We start from the raw sequence: 9,498 nt of genomic DNA on the forward strand, positions 1-9,498 counted from the left end.
ACAATAAGAGGGATGCTGACCCCCAGGTGCCCTGACACCAGCCAGCACTGCTGCCGGCACTGCCGCCGGCCCCGGCTCTGGGCTCCCGCTCGCCCTTGGCCAGGGCCACTCTGGAAGCCGCCTGTTTGTTTATCTTCCTCTCTGGCGTTGCTTGTTTTGATGGCACATCCTCCTCCTCCTCTCCGGGCCCCGAGGGTCAAGCCATGAACCCGCCGCGTCCTGTTTGCCGAGGTCCCGCGCTGGGCGTGCGGAGGTGCGGAGCATCCACCCCTGCGCGCCACCCGCGGCAGATAAAAATACTCAGGGCGAAGCATCCTGAGGCACAGGGGCTATATTTGGGCTGATGCATCCGTCAGTTTGTCCCCAGTGTACCTGTACCTGTCCTCTCTGGGGCAGGGGGTACAGCACCACACGGACCCCCTGCCTCCCTCACAGAGTCGGACAACGGGCTCTGCTAAAAGCTAAGTCACAAAGTGCTGAGCACAGAAAGGCCGGGTGAGCTCTCAAACACCCACGGGTGGGCACCTCACACTGCCCTGTGGGGTCATCTCTGCAACTGAAAGAGACACCCGAGGACAAAATACCCCCAATCTGCTGTGTCCTATGCTGCTGGAAAGGGTGCCAGGGCAGCCCCGGGGCACTGAGCCCTCTCCAGCCACCCGCGCTTTCCCCTCATGGCATGAACCCCTGGGCTTGCCAACAAAAGCTGCCGGCTTTGCCTCGGCTCGCACGCGGCCGCCGCTCTCCCTCCAGCTCTGCCCAAAGCCAGGCAGCTGCTCAGCAGTGAACTCTTGCCAAAAACTGCATGTGTGAAAGCATCGTTTCCTAAACGTATAAATATTCCCAGGGCTTTGCTGGAAAACTCCCCATGATTAGTCAAAATGCCCAGGACAGCCAAGTGCACACAAGCCCAGGGAAGGCATGTTTAAGCTGAGAGGCAGGAGCCTCCCTGTGCAGCTCTGTCCTGGGGAACCAGTCCTTTCCTCTCCATGGGGATGCTGCAAAGGTCTGGGAAGTCAGCAAAGCCATGGAGCGCTTTCCCGCATCCCACCAGCCCTGCATTACACCATCACAGCCCCCTTCCAGCCAGGAGATGTTTATTGCTACCAAATATTCACAACCTGATGCCCCATTTCCCAGAAGGAGAGGCTGGGAGGACCATCAGACCTCTCTTCCTGACCTCCTGCCCACTGATATTCAACCACGCACACCCCGAGACCAAGCCCAGCAACTTGGTTTTCTTCCAGGCAGGCTCCAAGTCCACTTTTGGAGACATCAAGAGATGGAGGATCAACTGCTGCCCTTGGGAGCATGTCCCAGTCATTAATTGCCCACAGGAGCAAACTCAAGTGCATCCATCCCAGCTCCAAATCGCCTGGCTCCAGCTTCCAGTGTCTGGCTCATGCTCTGCTGCTCTCCACAAGATTAAAGAGAGCCCTTCACTAACCAGTATTTTCTCCTTGTAAAGACCTTCACAAACTGTAATCAAGGCACCTCTCAATTTTCTCCCTGATAAGCTCAATGGAGCTCTTCCCTTCCAAGTCTCTCAATGCCAGGCTCAGTCCCCAGCCCTCAACTCATTCCTGCAGCTCGGTGCTGATTGTCCAGCATCTTTTTGAAAAACCAGACACAGGAGATGGTCACAGCATTTCTGGCTCCCTGCAGAATGTCCTGGGGACCCAAGCCCATCTTGCTGCTCGTTTTTGAAGCTGGCAAATGAAGTAAAAAATTATCTGGGGAATCTGAAATACCTACCCAGAGATAATGAGATCATCCAGCCCACCCTTCTGCTGTGGGAAGAGAGAGGAGACTGGGATGAGCAGCCAGATTTGCTGGTGGAGAGCTGCAAAGCCATGTTTGGTGTTCCTCACTAACACAAGACCTAGGAGGCATCAGGAGGAACAGATAGGGTACCACATCCAAACCAAAGGCGGCAGCTGCTTGCATCTCACGGCTCATTGCCACAGGATGGTACGTGGGCCAAAAGCATCACCAGTGGGTTCATAAAGCAATGGGATGAATGCAGAGATGACAGATCTCTGCAGGCAGACTGAACATACAGCTGCATCCCTCTGCCAGCCTCTCCCCTGTGGCCAATGCTCAGACCTGGCTGCCAGGGATGTAGAAGGGGCGCATCTCCCAAACCCTCCCATACCCCATCCGGTGGTCTGGCCCCAGTTCTGCTTCTGGGCTGTTCTTGGGACACATGGCACCAACTTCCTGCTCATCTTTTAAGTCTCTATCAGATTATTTCCCCACCAGCCACTTTTGCACAGCTCTGTGTGGGGCTGCATCACTCCCCTCCTGCCCACCTTGCCCCACTGAGCACCTTCCCCCATGACCCACACCCTACCAGGTCTTGGAGGACTCTTGAGTTTCAAACCTGACTTTCATCTGCAGCAGATGTTGTTCATTCGACCCTTGGACAGAGACATGCTTCATCATCCTCTGATCCTGGCACATCTGCTGCATCCTTCCAGTGACAGCACCAAAATATCTACTGGCTGCTTCTGCCATGTCTGCTCCAGTATCAATCATCTTACCACCTCCATCTACTAATAAGCTTATGCCATGGCTTGGGGTTTTCTCCTACTACACTACATAAAAGCCTTTCCTTCTCTCCTTCACCATGATTTTCCCCTGATGTCTTTAGCTTCTGTTATCCATTTTCTACACTTCATAATTTCTAATTTATATTGATTGCTATCTACTCCCGCTCTCCCATTTGTTATAAACTGCTCTTTTATTTCTAATTGCTGCCTTCACTTTGCCGCTGAACCAGAACAGGCTCTCAGCCAGCACTGCCCTCTTTCTTGATTGTAGAATTGTGGCTTTTTGTGGTTCTGAAATTCTTCTGAAAGAGCTTACCATTTTCATTCACATTTTTCTATCTAAATATTTCCTCTGAGCTTATTTCACTCATAATTTCCCCCTGCTTTGGGAAATGAGCCCTTTCAAAGCATGAAGAATATAAATTACTGTTCAGGAATGTCCTTTCTTTGCCCAGGGTAAATGTAATCTGGTCATGATTGTCGGTCCCTAGGCAACTTCCAAGTTGCAGTCCAGCAGTGAATTCATCTCTATCCATCATAACCAGTGGGATACAAAAGTTGCCTGCACTGGATGCAGTGCCTCTCACATGAAACAGGGATCGTCTTGAATTTTTAGAAACTCTGCAGATGGTTTATTGCTGGCTCTGCAAGAGCATCAGTATGTGTCTCATGAAGCTACATCCTCTCAAAGTCCTTGTGACACCACGGACACCCTGGATGACTCCCTGATCCCCAGCAGACACCACTGCTCCCCAATCCTGCGCCTTCACAGTGAGCACAGAAGACTCAGAAGCATCCTGATTCTTTTCACATGGACAACCATCAACCATTTCTGATCTTGCCACATTGGTTTGAACCATTTTAGTTCTTCTGTCATTATTCCCAGTAGTGAAAAAGGATCAGAAGAAAGACTCTCTCCTTCCAGCCCCAGTTTCTCCAAAGCACAGATCTGATTTGAGAGTCAAGTGGGCCAAGGGGAGAGCAGTGGGCACAGCACAGATAACAAGCTGAAAGGCACTAGTCCCTACAATGTGCCACTGCAAAGCTACCCCTAAAAGCAGCAGATGAACTAAACAGAGCAGATGGCTTCTTATTCACCTGCTCCCTGCCTGCCATCAGCATTGGTGTTTCAGGTCCACAGCAAGTGCTGGAGGCAGGTGAGAATGGCCCAGCAAAGGCACACTGCAGTGGAGCAGTCACCCCATTTGCACCCCTGGCAACTCCTAGCAGCCAGGCAATGGTGACAGGGTGACAAAACACGGTGCCATGTCCCCATCTGGCCATGCCAGGCATGTCCCCAGTTTTGCTGGCCCTGCAGACCAAGTGCAAGGACACAAAGAGCCAGTGGGCACCACCTCTCTCCAAGCAAGTCTAGTCATCCCCACTAATGGCCCCATTCAGCCCAGCACACCTTGCACTGGGGCTGCTGGCAGAAGGAGGGAGGACTTGTACTGCTCCTTACCTCGTGCATGAAGTTCTGTTGAAATGTCTCCTCCTGGAAGGGCTCTGTCCGCAGGCGGTCTGCAAGGGAGAGCAGGATCACCCAGGCAGGTCTGGCCAGATCTCCCACCCCAGCTTCCCCTTAACCTGCCTGCCCATGGGGGAAGGGGGATGCAGGGGAACACCTCCAGCACACTCATCTCAGCCAGCGGGAGAGCCTAGCAGGCTATTGGGCTACAGACACATCACCTGTTTAGCAGAAGGTACAGGGAGCGCAGGCACATGGGGGAATAAGGGTGAGCCTGTTGATGTGCACACTGACCAGTTAGCAGATCCCAGAACCCATCCACACTTGTCTCATCATCCTCCCACACAGAGGGGCAGGGGACAGTGGAAGGACATGCTAGCACCATTCACAGCTTGAAAGGGCTGCCTAGGCCTGAGCAGCACGCAGCCACACCACAGGACAGGGACTGCTTGTTTCCAGCTGCTTTTCTGATGGGGTTACCCAGCCTATGTCCTCTTCTTACAGAACATGGAAAAATCCGTTACAGCTCATTCTGTTCTGCATATCATTCAAAGCACTAACTTTTCCCCATCCTTGCTAAGATGTTGTCTGGAAAAGCACCTGGCAAGGTTGCAGCACTGCTGCACCACTTCCTCCCAGCTTCCTGCCTTGCCCCGACAAGGGAGAAGACGAACCAGCATCAGTCCCTGGACCCAAACCAGGTTGTCTTTGCTGTTTGAAGCCCTGCAGAGCCGGCACACAGGGGGAGAATGGAGAGCATGGCTGGCTGACACAGCTCTAGTGCAGCTGCAGGGCAGATCCAGGCTTCTGTGCTGGGGCACCTGCTATGGAACAGGGTCTGGACCACATCACCTTCCTGGCCATGATATGCAAGTCAGGAGTGGCCTTCATCAGACCCTACATCCTGGGGGAATAAGGATCCCATGGAAGGGCAGGTATCACCTCTGGCAGCAGGACAGAGCAATGCAGTAGCCAGAGACAACTCAAAAATCAGCACTCAGCCAACCTCCTTGAGTGGAGGACAAACCCCCCAAGGTGGCTCCACCAGGCAGGTCCTGATGCACAACCTACCTGAGGGGGCTTCCTCCTGCCTGTGCCCCCTGATGGCGAGGCAAGCTGGGCACGGGAAGGGGACCCATGGGCATGGGAAGGGGACCTATGGGCATGGGAAGGGGACCTATGGGCATGGCTATGCTTCCTACAGGCAGTGGGGAGAGCCGGGAGCCCGTGGTAGCTCTCCAAGTGCTCGGTGAGCTCCCGTGCTCGGGAAGGGAACCCGACACCGCCCCAGGGCCGGCCCCAGCTGGCATCCCCACCAGCTCCTGGGGCGTGGCCAGGTGTTCTCAGCAAAGTGGAGAGCCCCTTGGCGACTCCCCAGTTCCTTCGGCTACTGGTCAAGGGCGGTTCCTCCCCCAGCTCTCCCAGGGGCTGCTCCCCAGCTTGCTGGCTACCGTCTGGCTGCTGGCGCTGCTGCACATGAAACACAAGCCCGGCTGGGTAACAGCCAGAGGGAGCAGAGCATGCCAGCCCCGTGCTGAGGAGGAAACTTGCTCCCTGCTTGTGCCTCTCTCGGCCCCAGGCATCCCTCCTCACCTCTGCTGAGAGCAGCCCCGCTCTCCCTGTAGTCTTCAATCTCAGCATCCTTCTGGAGCAGCAGGGAGGTCAGCTCCTCCACCTGGCACTGCAACGCCAGGCTCATCCGAATCAGGGGCCGCACAAGGTGACGGGACACCTAGAATGGAGGAGATACACTCTAGGGAAGATCCAGGGATGTACACAGCTGCCCATAGAACAGTTCAAGCAAGGCAGCCAGCAAGGTCCTAGCAAAAGCTGCGCTCCAGGTCACACAAGGCTCTCCAAGATACTTCATGTCTTACCCAAATCCAGTGGGCAGTGGTCAAAAGACAGGAGCTGTGAGAAGGGAGGCAGGATGCTGTGGGACATGTCCCTTCATCCCAGCCACATCCTTTCATAGCTGGAGGCTGCAGCAGGGGAGAGTTTGGGTGGGAGAGCACAATGGGGCAGCGTGGGTAATGCTCCTCCCATGATCTGGGATGCAGCACAAGGCAGAGAGCTCCCCATGTGCCACCCACATCCTCCCCATGGCTCTGCACACCCCAGGACATGTTCCTGCACAGGAAACAGGCAGCAATGGGCAAAAAATCAGAATATGAGGTGTCAAACTGTAGCTCAAGGAACAAGAGAGTCTTTCCCAGGGAGTCAAGATCAAAAGCAGCAGGGTCCCAGTATGCAGGACTGGGACAGGCTGCAGCTCTCCATTGCAGCCCACCCTTAGCTTATGGCCACACAAGTCCCATGCAGAGACCTAGGCACGTGCCCTGTTCTGAGGCCAGGCTGGGACACCCTGGCCCACCAGGCACATGAAGCAGTCTCCTGCTACCCCTTGCCTTTGTGTCCAGGCTGGGCCCATAGGTGAGAGGGCAACAAACTCAGCATTGCTTGAGAAACATTCTTGCTCCTACAGCAAGTCCACAGTGAGCTCCACACTCTGTTAACCCCCAGGCACGAGCTGCAGAGGTGATGGCCCTCGACTACCCAAATGCTCAGGGGGCACCGTCCCCTGCAGATGGGACAGGACAGAGTGAGCACTGGTTTGCCAGGTGGGGTCCATGCCTGCCTGGAGCCCTTGGCCAGCTGCTGAGTACAGCTTATCAAGGCAGAGTTGGTCCTCATTCCTGCATCCATACCAGCCACGCTCAGCATCCCAACTGCTTCCCACCTCTTGGATGCCTTGCAGACATCCAGCTTAATTCCAAGCAAAGGGAGAGGAACAGCTACCAGCTGAGAGTTTGAGCTCTGGAATCACAGAATGGTTTAGGTTGGAAGGGACCTTAAAGGTCACCTACTTGCAACACCCCTGCCTTGGACAGGGTCTCCATCCACTAGACCAGGTTGCTCCAAGCCCATCCATCCTGGCCTTGCTTCCAGGGAAGGGGCAGCCACAACTTTTCTGGGCAACCCATGCCAGTGTCTCACCACCCTCACAGGAAAGAATTTAAAGAATTTATTTGCCATATCTAATCTATCATTGCACCTTCTCGGCCCAGCCTCCGTGCTTCCTGCCCAGGGAGGGACAGCAAAGTCCCTGGGGCAAGCCAAGCCAAGACCCTGAGTTTATTTGCTCGCCAGTTAAACCTTGACAGTGAAAAGCCCCCCGACAGCATGCGGGGCGCCCAGTTCTCCTCCCCGTGATGTTCAAGGACACAGGGGGAGAAGGGCCGTGCCCGGGGGGACATCTCGGGAGAGGTTACCGGGAATTCCGGGCGATGCCTCCCGGGCTGCCCGGCGGCATTGGATCCACAGGGCGGGCGGCGGAGCCGGGGCTTCCGTCGCGGCGGTTCGCGGGTGCCGGGCGCCCTCTGGTGCGCGCAGGGCCCGGGGAGCGGCGGGACCGATTGCCAAGGGGCTGCTTCCCGAAACCCAAAGTGTCAGGCAGCCCTGTGGTAAGAGCAACCCCTTAAAAGCCGGGGAGACCCTGCTTTAATTCCCTCCACTGTGACAGGTGGCTGAGAGGTCCTTCGGGGGTGCCTGCCGCCCTGTGCCCCGCCCCGCGGCAGGCACCGGAGAACAGCACCGCCCTGCCCTGTGGGGCGCTGGCAGGGCATCATCATCCCGAGCTGGATATCCCCTTGCTGCCCTGGCAGCAGCATGTGCTGGGCCATCCTTGCCTTGCTGCAAGGCACCAAGCAAGATGCCAAAGCCTCAATGGGAAGAATCAGAGATAGTGAACCCCAGGAGGGGCAGCAGGCAGAGCCAGGCACCTTGCAGTCACCAGCATGGCCCAAGACTGCCCAAAACCTCCAAGCATTAGGAGACAATCCTTAATTCTGGCTGTCTCCCTCCCCAGATTCTCCACAGCTTTTCTCACCATCTCCAGGGGAGCAGGGCAGCAGTGGAAGTGCCAGTAGAAGGGCAGTCCCGAGAGCTCGCTCTTCACACGCAGGTTGAGGCTGCTGGCAGTGTGGTGGCAGGAGAAGGAGGTGGCAGTGTCCTGCTGCCCTGCCAGCAAGGGGCACATCAGCTTGGACAAGTGGTGCAGGAAGGAGGACACATGGACCGTCAGCCGCTTGTTCAGCTCCTGGGGAAAGGCAAGGTTAGGGGTGCAGCAACACCCCAGGGAGCTTGATGCTGGGAAAAAAAGCAGCAGGATCCCCAGCACACAAGGAGCCAAACTGCTTCCGCATGTCCCAAAGCTGCAAAAAGCCATCTCAGGGCCTTGGCTACCAGCCCTGCAACAGGACATTCCCCACCGGTTCTCCAAGGCCACCTGAGCTGGGAAGGGTCCCCTGCCCCACCAGGTCAGAAAGGTCTGGGTAGTGGGCAGGGTGCAATGGTCTCCACTAGCACATCTGCCACACATGCCACTTAGAGTGTCATAGGCTGGCTGAGAGCTGTCACAGCTCAGCTCACCTGCCAGAGCTGGGGGATAGCTGTCATTGCATGCCTCTCTCCTGCCACCAACTGCTCAGTACAGCGACTCTGTGACAGAGGGACATGGCATATGGAGGGCACATTGGGGCCTGGGCACATGGGCTGGGGTGAGGGGATGAGGGCTGTGCTGACAAGACACTCCATGGGAGCCTGTACCTGTCTATGAACATGAACAGAAGTCTCTCCACCACTGGTGGGAAGGCAGCCTTGTTTTAAGCTCCTCCTTAGTACACTGGTCCTGAGGAAACCAGCTGCCCATCCAGTCCAGAAGTGTGTGTGCTGGCCTCAGAATGCAGCACCAATGAACATTTTGTTGGCCTGGGCATGCTATAATAGCCTGGCACACTCTCCCAGGAGGAGGGTACTCAGCTAAATGGGATGACAATGCTTGGGCATAGCTGTCCAGGGATTTCCCAGGCCAGACATTTGCACCCAAGCCTTGTCAGACCCAACAACCACTGTGTAACCAAGCAGTTTATGCTGGGACATCAGTCACTGTGAGGAGAAAAGGAGGCCCCTGGACTTTCCAGACACTCACCTTGGACCTTTGTCCCACGACCTCAGCATCTGCACTCTCATACCAGATGCTGCTGAGGTCAGAGAGCAGCAGGATGTAGCCAGTATCCCTGAAGGACGCTTTGGCAAGAAAAGTGGACTCGCCAAAGCAAACAGAAGCCCAGGGCTGTGTCAGGAGGCTGCTCTCCAGCTCCTCGGAGCCCTCCATCTGTAAGACAAGAATCAGGTCTCTGCCTCAGCCCCCACCCAGGAAGACACAGATCCCTAGGGTGGCCACACACAGATCCTCGCTTCCTGCAGGCCCCTCCACGATGCCAGATCCACCCTGAGGACGCTCAGTCAGCTCTGGCCACACACATCCCTGCACACATCCATGCAGCTCTGCTGGGGCGGGCATTCTGGGGAGCTCTGTGCAGGGCAGTTCCCAGCCCAGCTCACAAGAAGCACCCCGAACGCACCAGCAGACACACAGCAGTGTGACCTGCTGCCTCCCCGGAGCCATCCCACGCC

At 55.9% G+C, this 9,498-nt stretch overlaps 1 protein-coding gene across 1 annotated transcript in view; it reads right to left on the reverse strand.

Moving 5' to 3' along the window:
- Positions 1 to 9,196, reverse strand: part of NHEJ1 (nonhomologous end-joining factor 1) — a 47,580-nt gene extending 38,384 nt beyond the window's left edge. Inside the window, exons 1-4 of the mRNA XM_009996071.1 lie at positions 9,011 to 9,196; positions 7,910 to 8,119; positions 5,614 to 5,752; positions 4,015 to 4,073 (exon numbers count right to left, since the gene is read on the reverse strand). Of these exons, the coding sequence (XP_009994373.1) occupies positions 4,015 to 4,073; positions 5,614 to 5,752; positions 7,910 to 8,119; positions 9,011 to 9,196 (594 nt within the window). The remainder of the gene's footprint in view (positions 1 to 4,014; positions 4,074 to 5,613; positions 5,753 to 7,909; positions 8,120 to 9,010) is intronic.
- Positions 9,197 to 9,498: the final 302 nt, after the last annotated feature.

Source organism: Chaetura pelagica, unplaced genomic scaffold (genome assembly GCF_000747805.2).
Source record: "Chaetura pelagica isolate M959 unplaced genomic scaffold, ChaPel_1.0 scaffold3, whole genome shotgun sequence".
In the NCBI taxonomy this organism is placed as follows: domain Eukaryota; kingdom Metazoa; phylum Chordata; class Aves; order Apodiformes; family Apodidae; genus Chaetura; species Chaetura pelagica.